Here is a 22,564-nt window from a genome sequence, read left to right as displayed (position 1 = left end):
TAACAGATGTTGGAAGTGATACCAGTGGCAGATATCACAGGCTGGGAAAGCTTCAAGGACAGGTTACCAAATGAGATTTCAGTACTAAGGCATTAAACTTCCAGCTGTGGAAATTTGGAAGTTTGACACCTAAATTCCCCGAAGAGCAAATGATATTGTCTACTACTACTACTAGCACTAAGTTTAGCCTACAGTGACTAAAGAAAAGCAGTACTGAATCAAATGATTGTGAGGATGGAAATTATCCTGGGTGCACTAACCATGAAATTCTTATGCAAAAGGAGGATGCTCCTTCCAGTACCTTGATTTTGCCTGTTTAAAGTAGCATCATAGAGTTTCTAATGCTATGATGAGTCTCGGCGTGTTTTGAGACAAAACTCAAATATCATGTCATTATGTTATGATATATACTAAATAAAATTATTGTAACGGAAATATTTTTCCCAATTTTAGGTTTACTGCCAGAAATACAGAATATTTAGGCTGATGCTTCTAACTGCCCTATGCAATAACAAAACTACAGGTAATGTAAAAGCTATGGAGTGATAGTGTTGAAGTGAAAATTAAGAATACTGCTTTCTGCTCCCTCATTGCTTGTATAACTTTTTGAAATCTAAAAAAATAAGTCTAAAGGAAAATTACCCAGTACCTTTCTATCACCTAAGCAGACAACAGCATATTTCAGAACAAAAAAGAAACTGAATATTAAATTGTTTTCCTTGTCATGCTATCAACTTTTTCCTTCACAAAAGACAAGCTGCTTTCCATAATGTGTGAAATTATGCCATTTGCTGTATTACAATTTAATGTACAAGAGCTGTGCATTATGTCTACGTACACACACATATATGTGTATATATATATACATATCTTAAGAACATGGCTGGGGAGCGAAGAGAAAGACTGCCTCTTTACAGTGTACTGGCCACTATGGGTTACTTTGTACTCTCTAGAGAGGAAACTGCTTCTTCCTTGGATGCAAATGAGAATTACAGCTTTGCAAAAAATATTAGGAGCAGCAAGCAGGGTTCAGAGAGAAGATAAGAAAACTTGAAACAGGAATAGAAACTAGGAGACATTTCAGAAAAGAGACCTATCTATATCAAAGAGCAGAATCAAAACAGACCAGAGGGAAAAGGTAAAAAAGAGACTTTACTAAAATCTAGCGTATTGCATGGAGTCTGATTCAGCTGGGACACAAGAAGAAATTGTAATATTGGAAAGAAAACTGGGAAAGACAGACACCTACCCTGAAATTCTGTGGCAGCAAAAGGTGGGTCTGCTTCTAACTGGTTTTCTTTAGTTCACCTTCCCTAGTTTTCTGTAATCTTGTTCAAGTCAATGTTCATGATCTAATAAATCAGACTACAGATTACTTCAAAGTAATTGACAGCTACAGATTGGGCAAAGAAGAGATTCAGAGCAGCCCTGCAGAGAAGGACTTGGGCGTACTGGTTGATGAGAAAATGAACATGAGCCGGCTGCAGCGTGCACTCGCAGCCCAGAAAGCCAACCGTATCCTGGGCTGCATCAAAAGGAGAGTGACCAGCAGGTCGAAGGAGGTGATCCTGCCCCTCTACTCTGCTCTTGTGAGACCTCACCTGGAGTATTGTGTGCAGTTCTGGTGTCCTCAACATAAAAAAGGACATGGAACTGCTGGAACAAGTCCAGAGGAGGCCACGAGGATGATCAGGGGACTGGAGCACCTCCCGTATGAAGACAGGGTGAGAAAGTTGGGGCTTTTCAGCCTGGAGAAGAGAAGGCTGCGTGGGGACCTAATAGCAGCCTTCCAGTATCTGAAGGAGGCCTATGGGGATGCTGGGGAGGGACTCTTTGTCAGGGACTGTAGTGACAGGACAAGGGGTAACGGGTTAAAAGTTAAACAGGGGAAGTTTAGATTGGATATAAGGAGGAAATTCTTTCCTGTTAGGGTGGCGAGACACTGGAATGGGTTGACCAGGGAGGTTGTGAGTGCTCCACCCCTGGCGGTGTTCAAGGCCAGGTTGGATGAAGCCTTGTGTGGGATGGTTTAGTGTGAGGTGTCCCTGCCCATGGCAGGGGGGTTGGAACTAGATGATCTTGAGGTCCTTTCCAATTCTAACTATTCTATGATTCTATGATTCTATATGCTACGTACAAAACTGTGCCCACTCTAAATCACATGTGCTCCTTGAAGATAAAACTGTTTTGTTCCAAATATTAAACATACTGGTTGCTCTTTGGGATCTATAGGAACAGGGCTCTGATCTTGATGGTGCCCACGGTAGCTTTTAACAGTGTTTCTTCTGGAAAGACAGGGATGGAAGGAAATCAATATGCCTATCTTTTCTTTAATCTTTAGGCACTTACTGTAGCTCTATGTAAGCTGGACGGCTAATGCATGGATGTCAAAGCTCATGTGGAATGAATTCAGGGAGTAGTATGTGTAAATGTACACACACACAGATATATAAATATAGGCAAAAAGTTCAGTTACACAATGTGTAAAAGAAGCAGACATTGCAAAAGGCAATGCTCTTACAGAGGCAGAAGCTCCAGCAGAATAGCAGAAAAACTCAGATTTATTGTGTCCTTCACACTCTGTGTACTGGAGGGACAAAAAAAAGGCACCCAGACCTCTCACCCGGCTACATCAGATGCTGCTGACTTGATGCACACAAGTTGTACACTCACTTGAAATTTGTTCACTTTTGCCAATAATTTGAAGATCTGGTAAAAAAAAAAATTAGTGTTTCCACTAAACAATTGCCATGGTTTAAACAAAGTCACACAGCTTGTTCACTCACTCCCTCCTTCTTTCCCTCCCTCTACTCCTGGAGGGATGGAGAGGAGAATCAAAAAGAATGCAACTCCTGTGGGTTGAGATAAGAGCAGTCCAGTAACTAAGATATAATACAAATCACTACTGCTACCACCAATGATAATAATGATAAAGGAAATAACAAGGGGACAGAAATACAACACTTCAACACCAGCTGACGGATAACTCACCCCATCCCACCCAACCGAGCACCAACCGATACCTCATCCAACCCTGCAGTGAACTCCCCTACCGGGTAACTCCCCATTATATCCTGGGCATGATGTGCTGTGGTATGGAATACCTCTGTGGCTAGTTTGGGTCAGGTGTCCTGTCTCTGCTTCCTCCCGACTTTCCCTCCTCTCTGGCAGAGCATGAAGCTCAGAAAGTCCTTGGTCAGACTAAAACATTTGTTTTATCAGCGCTGTTGCCAGGCCGAAAGTCAAAACACAGCACTGCACCAGCTACTAAGAAGGAGAAAATAACTGCTACTGCTGAACCCAGGACAGATTTTAACTTCAGATTTTCAAACAGAATGATTACAAATCAAATGTAAGGGGAAGCCATTGCCTTTAGTATCAGTAGTGTCCAGCTGTGTTATAGCAGAAAAGGGGACAGATCTATAAAGGCAATAGAAATGCTACAGATTTGCTTAAAAAACTTCACCCACACAGCCTAGTTGGGAGGAGGCTTTTACAGAATGGTCACTGTCTTAAATGCCATCTTTTAAGCCTGCTTAGAAAGCTAGTGGTGCAAGTTGAAACATGTTCCTGCTGTGCCAGTACTCACAGTTTTACTCCTACTTTAAAAGCAACAGCATTGGTAGTACAATTATAGGAAAACTAAACACTGTTTGGGATATTATCACTTTATGAAAAAAATGGCAAGACAGCAAAGTGCTTACATTATCTTATTGCTGAGTGTATTATACATTCACAGTGTGTCTTAAGTGACTGTAAAGAATTCTCTCACAGCATCTCATACATTCTAAGACTTCCTGTTAAAAACACCATGAATAAAAAAATGATCAGAGATAAGTAGCTAATTTGAACATTGACAGCTATGTAGGTGATTAATAAGTTTGAAAATAACGCTAAAAAATGTTGCCAAGATGACACAGAAGTATTCCAAGCAATCTCCCATACTGTTTTCTCCTGTTACTTTATGCTGCAGTCTGCAGTGCATATATAACCCTATTTTTACTAGAATATCATAAAAACATTGCGTATTTCCCAGTCATGCAGTACATGACAGAACGAGACCTTGAAGAATATAGAACATCAAGAGAAACCTCCAAGACAGAAAGCCAGTATCTGTTTCCATCCACAAAGCTGTTTTATTTTCAAAAATCCATCAATATTTAATGATGGATTTTCTATTACTGAATTTTTATATTCATGCTTTCAAAATTTTACCCCAAAAGGGACATGAGCAGAATAAAAAAACAAAAAGAGAAAAAAACCACAAGGAACATCAATGTGATTTGGATTAGCTGCCCTATAACTGTTCACCATCTCAGTCTACAAGGCTTCCTGTGTTTCCTACATCTGGACAGCTTTACCTTGTTTTACAGAAGCAAACAAGGCTGAGCTGTGCACCTCTCACCTAAGACTTATCACAACACAGTGCGAGTGTGTCTTATTCTGTTAAATCACTAGAGGGTTTGAATCCCTAGATATTTCTGGCACAGACTGACAGCACTGCATTTAGCACTCCAAGGCTGCTCATGCATTTGCACTCAAAATCAATCAGAGAAAAGTTTGCTGGTGCTGTTCCACAACAGAACTGGAGCTTGGTGTGGAACACAAAACCTTTTCCTTGCTACAGCACTCTATTCCCTCATGTTCTGAATTCACCTCTGGCTTCCCTGTTATTTTCTTGCATGTTGAGCCAGCCCTTAAAAAGGATGCTGTAATTTTAGGTGGTAACTTTGATAGTACTATCATTTTACACTTTGCCATACAGGGGCTTTAGCTTAGAACTCTGAAGCATGCACACAGGCCCTGGACTTACTAACTGATGCACTGTGTTATCATTTATTTCCAAAAAAGAATGCAAATCTTTTTGTGTAACTAAACATATACAATAATATCAGGTAAAAAAAATATAATTTCTTTTTATATTTTAGCTACCTGTTTCAAGTCACAGACATCATAACTACCTGAAACCATGCTTAATCAATATTAAAAACAGTAATATTAATTAGCATTAAGAACTGCAATAAATTGCAGTCACGTAACTTTAACAAAAGACTTTTGCAATTTATTACTGATTTTACTATAGAATGCAACAATAAATCAAATTAAGTAATTCAAACTAGATATGTGTAAAGTGAAATGTCATAAAGAATTGAAGGAGTGTATATATCTTCCCTGCAAGCCATGTTAGGATTACCGAACATAAAGATCATGTATACTCCGAGAATACAAAAACTCCCATTACCTGTATAGATACTCCAAGTGACAGAATTTAAATTGATAATTAGAATTAGGCATGCTTTTCTAAGGAAAAAAAAATTTACTTCATCAGTTAATTGTAAGAAATATGATCGTTGTCAAAATATTGCCCCTCAACAACCAACATGCCACACTTCTGACAGGGAAAATAAACTAGAGCATCAATCACAGAGTAAACCTGCTTTAGAGGGAAAGCTATTTAACACCACAATAACAAAAATGCTAGAGATTCCAAAATAAGTAATATGTATGACTGAGGAACATTAAACACTCACAGTATGGTAAATATCCGTGGTCATTTTGCTATACATAGATCATTTTCTTATATAATGGGAATATTTATCGTTACTCAAAGCCTCCCTGCATTCTAGGTCTCAGACTCCACCAATCTTCTGAAAATCAGAACTGGAGAAGAACACATGGAATTACTCAGTCCATTGCCCTTTCCTAAAGCTAGGAAGTTTGAAGATTTTAAGAATATAATGTAGGTGACAAAGCAGATTTCATAGCACTTTTTAGGCAATCTATTTTATCATTTAACTAGTAGGAAGTTTTCCCTGTATTCCACCTTAGTATTTCTAGTTGCAATCTAATCCTATTACTTCCTTCTCAACCAAAACAGGGATGTGGGGAAAGACACTTTATCATTCTCCTTTCAGCTTCCTTTCACGTATTTGAAGCCTGCTATTATGCCACCATCTTTTCTTTGTCTTTCTTTTTAGGTCTGTCATATCTACTAAACCCCTATCATATCAGGATGCAAAGTGAGTCCTTACATTTATTTTAAAGCTATTGAAATGTCAGCAATTATAGTAAGCAGAAATCCAGAGAAGTCTAATTTTTCATCCATTCGTTAATCACAACTATTCAATACCTTCTGAAACATGAATTATATCTTTTTCCTATAAAAACTGTTACTCATCCCACAGTAAGTTGTAAATGTAACACTGTGCTATACTACTATGAATGTATCAGTTATCTGATGACTATTGTGAAGGCATCATTATTCCCCAAGTAGAATAAGGAATACACTTATATTTGTGCAGAGTTCCCATCTCTAGTCAAAAGTCAGAAAAGAACTTATCACTCAGGGTTGGACAGTCAGCTTCTTTCAGAGCTCTCTGAGTGACCTCCTAGAAGTATAAACAGGAAGAATTTAGGAAAGGATTAAAAGTGGTGAAGGAATAAAAGTTTTCCAAGGACTGAAAGACTTGCTATGTATCTCTTTCCCCTTCCTTTCAAGATTATCAGGGATCTAAGGACCAAAAAGGCTAATACAGCCTAGAAAAAAAAGGAAGTTTTTCTTGCAGATCTTTTGAAACTATATAACCAATAGTCAAACTAAGTTGGGAGGTCAGATTTTACCTGTAAGTACATATACCACAACAGCAGAATACTTAGTAAGTGTACTTCTATGATTCTATGTACTGAATGCTTTTGTCAGGACACTGGGAAAAACTATTCCTTGTCATATATCATGAGTACATTATAAGGTAATAATTCTTAGCTTTTCTCCCAGTGTGCACCACTTTGCTTCTCAACCGCAGAATTCAAGTACAACCTCTTTTTCCAGCTTCAACTGCTCACTCATTCATAACTAAGTTACAGCCTTGTAACTGGAGTAACTTGTTATATGAACAATATTACAGTATTACAGATGTTGCTTGAGAGTTATAGTCATTATCCTCACCTTCCTTTAAAAAGCTCTCAATCTTGATCCTCAGAAAAAATAATTCAAGATCTCCAAGGAACAAAAATTCTGATATTGAAGGAAAATCTAACAGTACAAAATATTCATTTGTACAACATTCATCAAAATGTCTTAAAGACTTAAACAGATTTATGGGCTCTATACTGCAAAATACGACATACCAATGCAGATAAAGCCTCAAAATAATTATCATCTTTATTTTTTAAATCATTTTTTAGCCTAAACAGCTCCTGTTAAAATCCTGCCTTCCAATAAAATTATGTATTCTTACAGACTAGGGTTGAGAAAACAAGTCATAAAATTTATAATTTTACTGGTCCTATAAAATTGATTTTAGCCATTACTGCACCATACATAATTCACTAAAGGTGATGGAATGCTTATTTGGTTGATAGCTAATGTATCCCTGAAGAAGAAAAGGTATATTAATACATCATGTTGCCATAAAGGTGATACAGACAGCAAAAGAACATTTTGTCAACTTTAGGAAATAAGAGAGCTATTAAGAATTATTTAAAGCATCATAAAGAGCCAGTGAAATGTGCAATCGTCAATAGGGGTAGACATTAATCTTTCCATCCCCTTGAACACACTTTCTACATATTGTGCCTGAGTTTACCAGATGTGCAGCTTTATGCATTGACTACTGCATCTTGAAGTGGTGAATAACAAGTGAAATCAATAAATATTCCTTGAGAAGCAAAGGTCTAGTTAAAGAAACATCAATAATAGAGAAGAAAAAGTCAAGAGAAAACTTTCTAGCACCCTCCTAGATACAATCTGAAGTACCTTAATAGCTTTTCACATTTAATATCTCTCATTCCCCTATTATATTTAGCTATAAGGGAAGGGGTTACTGTCAGCTTTAAAATCACCTTATTGCAATATACATAAACCATCTGGAGTACTGGACTTCATTCTCTCTCTCACTTCAAGGAGAATCCTCCAATGAGATGCAGCAATTACAAAAACAGATTGGATAGTCTAAGGTAGCTTACAATCCTCAGTGTACCAGGCCTTTCTGTTTGAACTATACAGATTTGTTGGTCTGTTAAAGGCATAATTTTTACACCAGCATTACACATTTATGTAAATCAGTGCTATCAGACATTATGGTAGATAGTGAACTTCATTTATAAATACCTTCTCATTGCTTTTAATAGGACTGTTTACATGGAATTAAACTACACCTCTGAAATATCAGGATTTAAGGTGTTGCTCCCACAAGAGTGTTTCTTTCTCCTCCCTTCCCTAACTAGTAAAGCGCCTTTAAATTACCACCTTGTTCTTAGGGTATCCAGACTAAAAAACAACTGCAAAATGAATAAACATTTAACCTTTAAAGAAAAGTTAATTTCACGTTACATTTAAGAAGTTAAATTCACATTACATAAAATGTCATTTTAATTACCCTTTTTTCCTCCCAGAACAACTCACCTGTACACTGTCCTCCATTTGTGGGATCCCCATAATATCCTGGCATGCATGTTTCACATTGTTTTCCTGTTGTTAAGTTTTTACACTGATCACAGACATTACTGTTGATGCAGGTGCTGTGGCCATTACACTGGCAGGCTAGAATACAACGTTAAAAAAGCCATTTATAAATTGCTCTTGGGAAAAAAGTCTTTCCTATGTTATTACAAAATTACAGTGGAGTGTAATTCTGAGAACTTTAATTGTGACTAATGACCAGCATATATATTTGTTTTTTGACAGAGAATCACTTTAAAATGGCATCATGATAAGACAAGAATTCAGACCAAAGACCACCAAAGCTAACTATTTAGTGACATGCGAGATTGAAGTGTGTGAGAAAGTCTTCTTTTGCCATTTTTGAGTGACTAAATCCAATCCTCATAGCTTTAAAATGTTGCCTGGTCACTCAATACAACTTTTAGGAGACAGTTAAGGTACCAACTGAGACAAAATCAAAACCTCCATACCTACATGCAATCCACTCTCTGAAGCATTTGAAAGGCTACTGTGATGGAGAACATGAACAACTCAGAGTCAACCTTGTATCTACTGGGGAGAGAGAACTTACAAGAAATTAACTAAAGATTGACTAATTTTTAACAGTTACAACCCTCACATTAGTTTTAGCACACTATGGGGTTTTAAGGACATGAGGACCACATCATACAGCTCCAGTCCCTCCTTGCTGCAGTTGACTTTGGTGAAAGCAAAAAAGAACTGGACTCCTGTTGACATTTGGTTTTTACACCTGACCTTAGAAGCATAAAACTGCTTTTTGTCAAACACTACCACTATAGAGCACGGATCTTGCACCACATCTGCACTCCAGTGCTCCACATTTTGGAGAAACTCAGAAAAACTACTGACCACTACTGCAACAATATCACAACGTGAATTCTACCAGAGTCATCGATTCTCCTGCCAGAACTCGGCTGAACAACCAAGAGGTTTTGAAGGATAACCTCTCCTTAGAGTGGGACCCCAGAGCTCCTAGTGCTCAGTAGATTAGCAATCTGTCAATTACAGCAGCTTGTCAAATGTCAGACTATGTCAAACCTTTCAGTCCCTTACTGGCGAAGGATGTTTAACACTCAGCAGAGGACAGCTATATCTCAGCAAGATCATAAGGGTTTTTTTAATTTGGATTTTTAATCTAAATGTCACAGTGACTGGTGTCTTGGCTACAGAAAAAAAGAAAAAGATATTGTCACTGCTGATTTAAATGGTTTTTGACCTGCTTTAGAATTTAGTAACTTATATATTTATAGCCATTGCCAGGCTATAAATAAAACTCATAAACCATTAATCCTCCCAAGTTTACAATTTCTTCCTTTTTCTGCAGTTATGCCTATCGGACCTTGTAAACAAGTATCAAACATTTCTATACTACTTGAAAGTTTTCTACCTTGACTAAATCTTTTTAGAAACTACAAGTTACATTCTTCCTAAGAATACTTGATTTTTTTAGACAACTTTGTGGCGTGTTCCTCCAGCAGTTCACCATTGTGTGGTTTGCTGCCTGTCTCAGGAAAAGCTATACCAAAAACCCATGAATTGCAGCTCCATTTTGGGTTTTGTTCATGTCTTACACATAAAATTACTCTGGGGAAATGTTAAAAAAAAAAAAAAAATGCTGCCCAATAAACCAAGAGAAAAAGGAGATAGTGCATTAAATAGGTGTTCTATTAAAGTAGAGTAAGATGATAACATAGGGAATGGATTATAATACAGGGAAAATGTTTCATTCTGATAATCTAACTAGTGGGTCACTGATTTATACATTTTCTATGCTCTCTAATGGTTTGCTTTGCATTCCTGAATTTTTGTGTTATTTAAAGGATAGTGATAGAGACTGTAATTAATCCATTTTCTTATTGTGAATTCTAGTTTGCTGCTAGTCATACTATACTACCTGTTCATATATGATAGCTCTTAATTCTTACATTTTGTTAAGGCAAAGTAAATGGAAAAGTTCTTAAGTCTGATTCAAAAACAGATATACAATAAGAACCAAAGCAATCTATGATTGACACAGCACACCAAAAGTGGTATTATATATCTGCTGGTTTTCCTAAAAATATGTATCTCATTGAGAAAAATTAAAAGCCAGACGAATTGCACAGTTCAACAATTTCCTATGATACAGACAAGTGCACTCAAACTGGAAACATCACTATTAAATAATTAAATTAGTAATTAAAATAATGAGACACTGTAATGATCCTTTGAATGAGAACTACAATTTAAATTTGTAGAAGTAATTTTTTTCTCTAAGTGATTTTAATGTACATTAGTAGCAGCAACAGTTATTTTCCTCATGCATACAAATGTGATTTAGCTGAATCTTCAAGTGAGGCTGCTCAGGATATAAACAACTTTATGTCTAATTTGCTTTTGACCTCTCAGTTGAAATGGTTGCTGATGCTGAAAATTGTTGATAATTCTAGCTTTAAGAAAATATTTAATACTAGGAAAATATATAAAATGTGTGCCTGCATTACACTCTGGATTTAGGGTAAAGGTACTTCATCTAGTTTTAAACTAACTAGTTATAATCAGTTCACAATTCTTTTCAGAGAAATTTAGACTTTAAAGACAAACTTGGGCTACGTGATGAATATTACCTTTAAAGATCTGAACAGAGAATGATAATGAATTTAAAACACTTATAACCAACACAACTGCCTAAAGGCACCATAAAGAACATGGATACAAACTACAAGGAAAACATAAGTACATACATGAACGAACATGAATGGTTTAGCCAACTGTTCATCAGTGTGACAGAATAATCTTTAAGCTACATTCTATAAGCTATTTATTTTTATTTTCACTGAAACTGAAAGCTGTTCCATAAGCTTATATAGCCTTGGTATCAATTCTATTTCAAAAACATCAAATGATTGCTGTGCTAAGAATAATAAACTGTATAAATACAATCCATTACAGACAGTATTTTAAGAAAATGAAAAGCTTAAGTAAAAGCCTACAGACTATACCAATCAAATTTAATTTGCCTCTTAAATTCAAAACTTCAGAGAATTCACGGTTAGAACATAGAATGATTACAGAACTTTATCCATAAAGAATAAATATTAAACTAATAAAGAGGGTGAAATCTGTTAACTCAAACATTTTAGACAACCAATATTATTACCCATTACAATTTCACCAATGGTAGATACTGTGTATTGCAGTGAAAGTCTAATAATTGTACGAGCTAAAAATAAAAGCATAGCTGCATTCTAACAGAGTAAGTAATGAAGTTCCCATATAATGTAATGTATGGAAATGTATTCCTATTTCCAGGAATTTACTAGAGGCTTCTGGGTTCAGGAAATCGTGTTAGATAGACGGGAGTGCTTCAGTTTGAACTTAGACCATTTACATCTGGCTTTACATTTCACTTCATTATTCTAAAACTTTAGTAAGTATCTACTCTCCATGTCTGCACAAAAAAAAAAATTACCAAAATAAAAACTTCTTCAGAGATTCTGCTTTCTAAATAATACAGTGCTACACACAATTACCTATAAATATATATATTAGCACACATACATCACAGCAAACATTACTGCATGCACCCGTAAGAGTTCTGATCCTAGAGAAGCTCCAGCTTCCAAATTTATCAGCAGTAGGAACACTTGCTGGAAAAATGCCTTTAGCACAATTACACCATTTATTCTAAAAAAAAGTTTCTAAATGGTATTATTTATTGTAAATTACCACTGCAGGTCTGTCAAACTCCCCAGTGGGCTTTTCATGTGCCTGCACTACTGTGTTGCTGCTTCTCACGCTGCTTTCAGGATTTGAACTGTACCAGCTCAGCTTCAACCCTCTTAAAGTACCTGACATCATGCTTACTTTTCCAATGATTAAAACACTATAATCATATCAGTGTGGCTTAAATTTAGATTCTCTTTAAGATGATAAAAGCATACATTCTATTTACACCAAACGTGAAAGAGATGTACTGGGAGGCACAGCTCAGAGACTTGCAGCCTCCTATTCTCACAGCCAGCTGGACTGTGGTGTGAGCACCAGGGATACAGGAAGTTCACACCTCCTGGCATCATCAGTTACTTATAGATAATTTCTCCATAGCTGAGCTTTCCTGTGATGGATACAGAAGCCAGAAGAAAGCAAGAGCCAGAGTAAATTCATATTGTTAGATTTGAAAAAGTAAAACGACGGGATGTGTGGAAACTTATTTACAAAAAAAATGGCAGTTTTGATTAAAATATTTGCATGAAATTTCATATGCGACTCTGCACGACAGGAAGCACATTTGTGTTCAGTGAACAAGAGGCTAACAAACTCCATACTTAGGAAATATTCCGGAAATACAAATTCCTCATGCAAATGTTATCTGTATTACTCAAAATAATTATGTTAATTTGGGATACTTAAACAGAGAAACATTTCTTATCTCATACAAAATAAAGAATGGATGCAGGCCTTACCTGGACACTGGATAAAAGACCACTCATAGTTTTTCTCTTTTGGACAGAGACTAGCATCAAGCACCATTTCATTAGAGTGCATGCCAACTGCCTTCATTGGGCCTCGTGATGATCCTTCCAAACATTGCCCTTTTCCAGTGTTACTAGGATCATTACACCATCCGCACCCAGGCTGTTCCAAACACTGTCCACACGTCCTCAGTCCAGAGCAGTTTTGAGCTGCATTACATGGAATATAATATTAATGCAAGAGGGAGTTTTGGTTCGTTGGTTTTTTTCTAAATGAGACGCTAGGATTTTACAATCCCAATTTTACATTTCTATTTCCTTCCACATACTAAAAATTTCAGTAACAGGAGTAAGAGTATCTGCATTTTCTTTAAAAGCTGTACTTCTTCAAAGGTCAGCAAGTGCACCACAACGCAACAACAAAAATTACAAATCAACAAAAATAATGAGGTAGAACAATATTACACATCTTCATCAAATCCCATGATAAAAATATACAGTATGTGCTTTGTATTAATATATATCATGTTATGCATATATTGCTGATTTTCCTGATGTAAGTAACCATTCCTACAGGAAAACTAGAAATCAGGCAAGGTCAATAACACAAATAAAAGTGATAATAATCATCAAAAAATTGTGATAGTTCATAGAATCACAGACTGGTTTGGGTTGGAAAGGACCTTAAGATCATCAAGTTCCAACCCCTGCCATGGCCAGGGATGCCTCACACTAGACCATGTCACCCAAAGCTCTATCCCACCTGGCTTTGAACACCGCCAGGGATGGAGCGTTTACCACTTCTTTGGGCAACCTGTGCCAGTGCCTCACCACCCTTACAGTAAAGAACTTCTTCCTTATATTTAACCTGAATTTACCGCGTTTCAGTTTAAACCCGTAATTCAAACTATAATTTTCTGGTGGCACAAAGTATCCTGAGATCACACCTGAGAATTCATCTACAAATACAACCCAATTTTCTTATACAGAACTTCAGTAATGAGCCAACAATACACATCTTCCCAAAACTAAAGGATCTTAAGCTACAAGTCATAATTCCATCCCATTTAATTGAACTATATCTTCAGAGTCTCATCTGTTAGGAGTAAATCAGCATTTTGATTTGCATACTAAAAATCAAGTCTCCCCCTAAATCTTTTATATTCCACTATGTTTAAATTATTTAATTTCTCATTAAATAGTCTGCCTCATATTTTAAGCCTGTTTAGAATCAAACAACATGACTATGCCGAGGTTACTGCTATTTCTTATTAACAAAAAATTAACAGTTTAGTACCTTCAGGAACACCATTGGCATTCTCAAGCTCATTTGAGCTTTCTGCTACATCTTTTTAAATTAACGCTGTAATACTGAATGAAACTAACAGAATTGTTAGAACACTGATCACTATGAGTCCCTGTCTCTTGTCACATTATGTTTGAGGACACTTAAAAACAAATTTTAAAAGCATAAACGAGCTTCAGGAAGATTCTACCAGGAAGAAAAAGAAAGTACTTTAAAGATATGTGGGGTTTTCTTTGGAGGACACTCAAATGGCTTCTACATGAGTGTAATTTCTTCATGTGGCTCAGCTGCAGCCAGGACACTATATCCAACTAATGATCTCAGCTACTTGGACAACTCAACTCCATAAAGGCAACACCTGAATCCATGTTGTAAAGGGTATACTTAAGCAGAACAATTTTGTTTCCAATTAAATCAACTGACAGCAGAATAAAGGCAGCTACTGAGACTTCAACAATTATTAAAACTGTTTAAAATTTATGAAAGTTGTCACAGAAAAAAATACTCCAGCAGTTTAAAGATATATGCAGATACCAAGAAAACAGGCAGTTAAGAACCTGAATGTGATCTCAAAAGGACTTCCAACAGTGCAGAAAGCTGGAGCATGAGCTCTTGTGTCATTAGACTTGGAAGAAGGACATTTTTGAAGTTTCCCAACTATGGAAAAAAAAAAGGAATGGAGGTATTTCAACTGTTCTTGGAAATCAACATCAATCATGTGAAGGATCAGTTTTACACCAGACCTCATCAGATCCGAAGTTGAATGTTACAAATTTTCTGGTTTGAATACACTAGAGGATCAACAGGAAAATAAAGACTTCCATACTGTACTGACTGGCTTGCCCTTTCAGAGATGCACTGTAAATGATTCACACAATTCTCAGGCTGTTATTTATGAAGCTAGGAGAAAACAGTTCTGAAGTATCAACTGCACCATCCTCATAGAAGGTAAAACAGAAACAAAAATGAAAATCCTCAGATAATCTCTGTAGTTGCATTCAGCTGAAACACTGAGGAGAGCAGAGAAATTATTGTTTATGGGAAAAGAGAATATTCAGGCAGAAATTTCTTTCCTCCTTTGAAATTCTAGAGGTGGTCCAAGACTGCTCAACTGCCAGCTATTCAATCAAAAGCCATAATGAATGGAAGGATGTGGGGAAAGAGTGGAATGCAACTTTTTGGCAATCAGGTATTAAAATGACAAAATGTCACCAATAAAACAGCGTTCTTCATTTTAATGCCAAGCTGTGAAAATAAATGTGAAGCTCTCAGCTGTTATATTTTTTCTTTGAAATCATACATGCTTGTGTTGTTTTTTTTTTCATTCAGAGTAAAACATCCAAAACCTCATTAATCAGTCAAAATCAAAATAAAAGTTGGTTTTTTAAAGGTATAGTTACTTTCATTCTTCAAGTAAGTAGAAACACTACCCCTTCATAAGACAATACACTTAATACTTCATTACCTCAGCAGCAATAATGTTACATCTATTTACGAAAGTTTTCAAGTCATTTAGAGTGAAACAATGCCTGAACTACCTTCCATTTGGACAAACATTTTCTTGCTTAAATGCAAAATACCTAGAACTTTAAAACTCTGAAAAAAACCAAACCTGCTTATGGACACACAATTGTGGTTTTATGTTTGTTTTAAGTTGTTGAATAGAAAATAAGTTTTCATAAAAAACTGCCTTTACGTAATGATGAACTAGTACATAGCAAATCCTGTTTGCTCCATTTAATATAAACTTTTACAGACCTGATAAAAGCGACAATTATATTAAGAACAATTTTTTGTGTTCTGAAAACAAACTCAATTTGCACAGTGTGCAAACAAAAACATGATTAAAAGTTCAGGCTGACATAACACATGCTATTTTAAAAAGCTAAGCATAGTACATATGCGTTCTGTCAATATTATCTCCAAACTTTCAATCTACTTATCTTACACCACAACACACTATCATTATTTTAGAAGCTGCAAAATTGAGTCCTTACAGGAGTGAAAAAAAAAAGGTTTATGGAACTGCTGAAAGAAACCTTTACATAATTATGGTCTTATTATCCTAAATATATGGGACAAGAAATTAACTGATCCTATTATTTTTTATTCTTACGCCAAATATGGGCTGATGACTGTGTTTAGAGGACAGAAGGACCCAAGGACCATGTTAAGCCTACTTTTAGTCCACACCTGGACTCTAGAATCTGTATTAACACCAGAAATTAACTAAGCATAAAAGTTTATCAGAACAAATCAACACTGTGCTCGTTCATTATATTCTACAATTACTAGGAACAAAGAAGGAATCGCTTAATTAAGATGATTCTCTTAATAAAGAAGGAATCTATTAACTAAGAAGAATAAAGGGACTTGGCCAGTTTTACCTGAAAGAAAAATTTTCCTATGCCTTAGTTTCCTTTAACCCAGACATTTGTAGGGGGTTGGTATATATAGCCATTCTCTTCTCCTAAAATAAGATTATATAAATGGTTCCTACTACAGACAAGGCAGGACCTTACTTTACTTAATATTTTCCTGAGGCTTAGACGAAATCAAGTAACTACCTTTTATATTTTTTTGCATTTGTATCCGTAATCTATTAAATGGAATCATGACGTTATTAGGACCCTGCAGCAAGTTGCTTCTTGTTGTCAACTTGATCCATCCTGACACAATGTATCCAGAAACGTTCCAGAGATGTTGATATCAAAAAAGGGAAAGGAAGCTGGAAGTAACTAGAAAAACACTCTCACAGAGAAGAGCCACAGAGTTCAACAGTACACTTCAGAAGTCCTACATACTAAGTTTGGGTCCCACTGGACAGGTAGAAAATACCTGAGTCAAATCTTGAAGGATGGTAAAAATACTAAGAACCAGTCTTCTGTAGGAAGGTGACTGAGGAATTGCTCTAAATAAACTATGATGGAGACAAAAATGTGAGGCACCAGGCAGCTTGCTCCAGCATCTACATGAATTATGGCACTATGATTCACACTGGAACTGAATGTTCCTGAACTTAACAGGTCCAGTCACTACAGACTTGGAAAGAAGTAGCTCCAGCTGAATGGTACACTGAAAGGTACAATGAGTAGGTTTCTTACTCTCCTAGAGAAGCATAGTATCAATTTCTGATGAATTATGCTTCCAAAGGGGACATCTGGGAAGCACCTTCACTGCTTGATGAAGTAAGAAATCACTTGTATTTTATCTCAAAAGGATGAAACGAGCAACCTTGAACATTAATACAGCCTGACCCAGCCTGATCACACAGGACAAGTTTCCTGCACATCTTTATGTACCTGCTGGCCTAACAGAATTCTTTCTGTTTCCACAAAGGATAAATAATCTGCAAGGGTTAATAATCAGCATTGGCAAGTGAGAAGAATCCAAGGAAGACCAAAACCATTTGGTTTACATCTGTGTTACAATATTCTCAAGACTACTATCATGACTGTAACATTATTTTCATCTTTGCATGCTAGGAAAAAGTACTATTTTGAATCTGACAAAATGAATGAGATTCTTAAAAACACTAAATCTGTCTCACCTTATGAAATAAATCATAGAATAATAAACCTCTTTATTTTAACAACTTAATGTTGTATAAGTCTATTGAAAACAATAGCGCTTTTTGCTGTTTCAGAAGGCTAAATGTTTCATCAGAAAAGAATTGCCAGTATTTTATCTGTATCTAGAAAATGCATACAGAGTATTGGCTGCTCACATTAGTAGCTATATAAAGTCATTCATTTGAAATAATTTTTATCTTTAATCAATGTGCTGAATTCTACTCATAGATGCACTTTTGAGTGGCAACAAATATAGCAGTATATTTAATAGGATCACTGTTCATTAAGATACTCACGGGAGCATGTGGCAGTTTGCCATTCTAGACACTGTCCATATGGGAAGGAGATTATATAGGCATTTGAGTCAACACATCGCTTCGTACTGCTACACCACATACATTCCATGCCATTACTCGTACAGTTAGAACAAGACGTTCGCAAGGAGCATGGCTTTTTGCAGGGTCTGGCATTCTGGTTGGGACTGACTGGAAAAGAATCACATTTATAATTTTGAACACAGATTCAATTTCCTTTAATGACATGTTCCATTAGAACAACTCTTGTTAAAGTGAAAGCGGTTGTGTCCTTAAATGGCCATAAATATTTTCACCCAAAGTTATGCTACAATATAAAACTATAATAAAGTTTTATAAAAATTATTAAGTAATACTCAGCATGAGTCACACTATAGCTCTAAGAGTCCATTTGAAACATTTCACAGCAATTTTATCTATATACTTACATAATTTAATATTCATTGCCTGGTAACATCAGCATAGTTGCTTACTTGCACATCCATGAGATAAAATACATCTCAAACTCCTATAACAAGTACAGTAGAGTTCTGGAGCTATCAATCATTCTCATTAGTTCAACAGTGTATAAGCAAAAAATATTCTACTCGGGACTGACTTATCCCCTAAAATTTTTCCGTACAGCATACACATGGAAGTAACCTGAATCCAATGGGAAAGTAACAAAAGGAACATTGTTCAATGCAGAACAGATTTGTTTTGAAGGGGTTTTCTTTCAATTGTTAAGGGTTTTTCAGGTTCAGATATTTTTTGTTTGTTTTTCTCTATTAGAGATCACATTCTGACTGAGTTAATGTTGTATGTCATTTCAGAAATTCATAACACACAAAAAGAGCTTCTATATCCTAAAACTCCTGATTTGTGCTTTGATTTAAAATAAAACTGTTATGTGTACAACAAAAGCATAGTAATTCTTAGGTAGGAATGCAAGAGTGCACGTAACACTGTATTTTCCATGCAGAAAAGCCTTGTGAAACATTGGGATCAAGCCCTCCTATATATTAGCATGGTTTTATATCTTATTGATTCATATTCAATACCAGCCAAGTTACCAAACCAGTCTTCATCCTCAGATATATTAAGAACACTGAAAGGTTACATTTTTAGGAAATATATATGGCAGCAGCAACAAACGTACTACACACACTTTGCAATGACATCACTATTTGGAACTGCTTTGAAGAGAATAAAGAATTGGTAAGATCACTTTTGTTATGCAGGTTAACAACATGGACAATTTCACAGCAACGCCATGAGACTGATAGGCAGTGTCCCAACACACCAACAATGCAGCTATTTTCCAGTTTTGCACAAACAATGTACAAAGCAAATCTGAAGGGGAAGTTTAAAGAACTTCATGTGCTCAACCACACAGCCATGAAGAGAAACACAGGACAATCAGAGCACAAAAATGCTAATCTGAACTGTCAAGTGACTATTTGCCATAGTCATCTTCACACACAAGTAAGCCTACAAGACAGAAATAAGAATTCTGGTTTGTCAGCCTTTCAGACCACTAAAATGTTGAATAATATTTTCTTTTCGAATCTCACTCAACATAAGACTTGTTGTACACATTCACTTTCATACTACAATCACTCAATCACTGTTGTCACTGACTACTACCAATTTAGAGGCAACTTATAAAACTTCTGGTGTAATGCAAACTAAGCCACGTAAACTAATTCACAAATAAATATTTCCTGCTTTAGGAATATTATTTGTTTTCTACATTAAAGTTCTAGATTTAAAAAAATAATTAAATCCTTTTTTTTGTTATTATTTAATCTAAATTGTCCAAAAATCTCTCTTAACCAAATGAAAATCCAAACAAGCTTGCTAATCATGACAGTAACTGTAACTGAGTATAAGAGATGGCTTACCAACAGGTTTTTCACACACAAGACCATCAGCCATTGCAGTGCATGGATTTGCTTTCAGCCCTGCCACCTCTGCTCTTTCTAGATACGCACAGAAGCCAGAATCATTTGGCTCTCCAGGAAGCCACTGCAGAGTTGTATTGGTAAAAGGAGACATGTCATCCCATCCCCAGTAGGAGATATTGATCTTGCGTAAACCTACCCAAGGTGAAATTTTCTATAAATCAGAATGAAAGAAAAAAGAGATAATTAGTTCAATGACTTGTTGTTGTTGTTGTTGTTGTTGTTAAAACATTTCAAAGAATAGCTCAGCAGCAACTTCACATTTTTAGGCAATTCACCATGTTCTTCTCTCACTTTGTCATCTAATCATTGTCTGTAGTTCTTAATTGCTCTACCTTGCTGAAATGCACCCCCCAAAAAAATAAAACCCCCTACCCACCATATGCTCCTGTTCTACCCAAAATCTCTGTCAATACTGTTCAAAGGCAATTCTGATTATAATATTTGACATGGAGTCAGAAAACAGCCCAATTGGTCATAATAAAACTGTTGAGTTTTTTTTTCCCAGCAGCTGCTATACCATTTATTAATTTCTAGGCCAATGTAGATAATAAATATACATAACAGCAATTCACCGACATCAAAGCTCAGGAAAAAACAGGATAAGTAATCCATCCTCTAAAATCTGTATTGCTGATACTGATCAACATCTTTAGGCAATTCGAAGAGAGATGCAAGCAGCACATTCACAACTCCAACGCCATTCAAATGCGTACTGAAAACACTTTTATTATTGATTTCTAAGCCATTAAGAAAACTAGTCTAAAAACCATAAAAAGCATTAATTCTTAAAAAATAATTAGGATGTGGTAGTAAAATAACATCAAAAATTCTACTAATTTTTATAATTTCCTCTTTATACAATTATCAAGAGAAAAAGCAGATTTTGAGGAATAAAGGCCTTTGCCTGAATCTACATTTCTTGCTCCTATCATTGTAAAAATCCCAAGATACTGAAAGCAAACACTTTTCCTCATGTAATCTCTATGCCATCAGTTTTAACTAACCTCATTTTAACAATGAACAGAGACAGACTACAGCTGTGGCATGTATGTGGTGTCAGGTGAATACTAGAGTACAAACAACTCAGCCATCTGCACTGGGCAAAGGACGGATGTTATCAGTAAAGATGTTGAACTGACTGTGAATAAAAGTTCTTGACTGGTTTACATGCCAAAGTAAGTAAAACACTATAATGTACCTAAAGGGAACCCACTGTATTTCAGGTCCTATGCAAAATTTCACAAGTGAACCAAGAGTCACTGCCATCATCTCTCTGTGAGATCTTTCCTCTTTGATCTCACATCTTTCTTCTCCCATTGAGGTGTAATCCACAACTGCAAGATCTTTCAGAGCTCTTTCTTACACTTGATCAGAGCATTCCCCTTTTTCCCCTGCCTCACTAGACCAAACCGAAATATAAAGAATTATTACTTTTGCTTCAGAAATAGCAGTAGTGATACTTTAAAAGAAAACTCTGTAGGTAGATAATCAGTATTCCTGACATTCCTAAATCATATTCCCTATGCTCTCTCCTTCTTCTGTCCTATCAGTTGGCAACATGATCAGACAGAAATTGCTACTGCAACTAGGAGACTTAGAGACGCAAGAAAAACTTAAATAAACCTGAAAATTAATAAATGCCATTCCATAAGCAGTGACGCATTCTGGGAGACTTGGACAGCAACAAGAACATCCAGCAGAAGTGCCACTGCCTATTTTTACAGCTTACTTCTGTATTTACTTTATAACTTCATTGCTACCCAAGATGACGAACTTTCCAGGTGTCTGTGAGAGCACCCAAGTCCTGGATACTAGATAGAACATGATTCAAGCAGTGAAAATGGAGCTTGGGCACCTGGAAAGTGGTAGATAACACATCTGTTGTCCTATTTGTTATTTAGTTGCCTAGACTGCTATGCATGTACGTGGTCTGCATGCATCAGAAAACCTTAGATATTTATGCATGCCTCTAGACATCTCTCTGTAGAATGCTAACTACGCACACCAGGCACATATAAAAATATGCCAGGGGCTTAGGCAGGATAAATTGCTGAGAAATACAGACCTAGACCAAGCCTAAAGGCCTACTTTGGGGCTGAGGAATTCTAGCCAAGAGAACCTTCAATATACTACTGTTTCAAATGCACTGCCAAATAATTCTCAGCATCAGTATAACAGAAAGTAGCAATCTTATTCCAGCTATGGTGAAAAGGATGTCAGGCCAATAATTAAAACTGACATTGCAGCAGTGGCATTTGGAAAGAAACTCTTCTATTTGAGTAGGAGAGTGTCTCAGAACCCCTTTAATGATGACAAAGTCCCAGGTAGGATGAAAGCCAGAGCAGTCTTAGGAGATAAAATCAGCACCCCTGAAATGAAAAACTGTTGACTACAGTATGTGCTGCTTTTGACATCATCTTCCTTACTAGCTGCAATATCTGGACAACTTATGGGTATGTCAAATTCCAGATGTACCATCTTTGGCTCTTTGGTAGTGTAAGACATCAG

General features: G+C 36.2%; 1 protein-coding gene across 7 annotated transcripts in view; it reads right to left on the bottom strand.

Moving 5' to 3' along the window:
- Positions 1-22,564, bottom strand: part of ATRNL1 (attractin like 1) — a 543,705-nt gene that overhangs the window by 385,003 nt on the left and 136,138 nt on the right. For 6 of the 7 annotated variants that reach the window (XM_065672331.1, XM_065672333.1, XM_065672332.1 and 3 more), the window contains exons 16-19: positions 19,994-20,207; positions 18,093-18,281; positions 12,910-13,128; positions 8,405-8,542 (exon numbers count right to left, since the gene is read on the bottom strand). In XM_065672331.1, the coding sequence (XP_065528403.1) occupies positions 8,405-8,542; positions 12,910-13,128; positions 18,093-18,281; positions 19,994-20,207 (760 nt within the window). Of the gene's footprint in view, positions 1-8,404; positions 8,543-12,909; positions 13,129-18,092; positions 18,282-19,993; positions 20,208-22,564 lie in introns of those variants that run through there. The other variant, XM_065672337.1, reaches the window with a different exon arrangement.

This window comes from Lathamus discolor, chromosome 3 (assembly GCF_037157495.1).
Source record: "Lathamus discolor isolate bLatDis1 chromosome 3, bLatDis1.hap1, whole genome shotgun sequence".
Lineage (NCBI taxonomy): Eukaryota > Metazoa > Chordata > Aves > Psittaciformes > Psittacidae > Lathamus > Lathamus discolor.
Note: the sequence above shows the minus strand (reverse complement) of the source record. Positions and strands in the feature narration are given on the sequence as shown.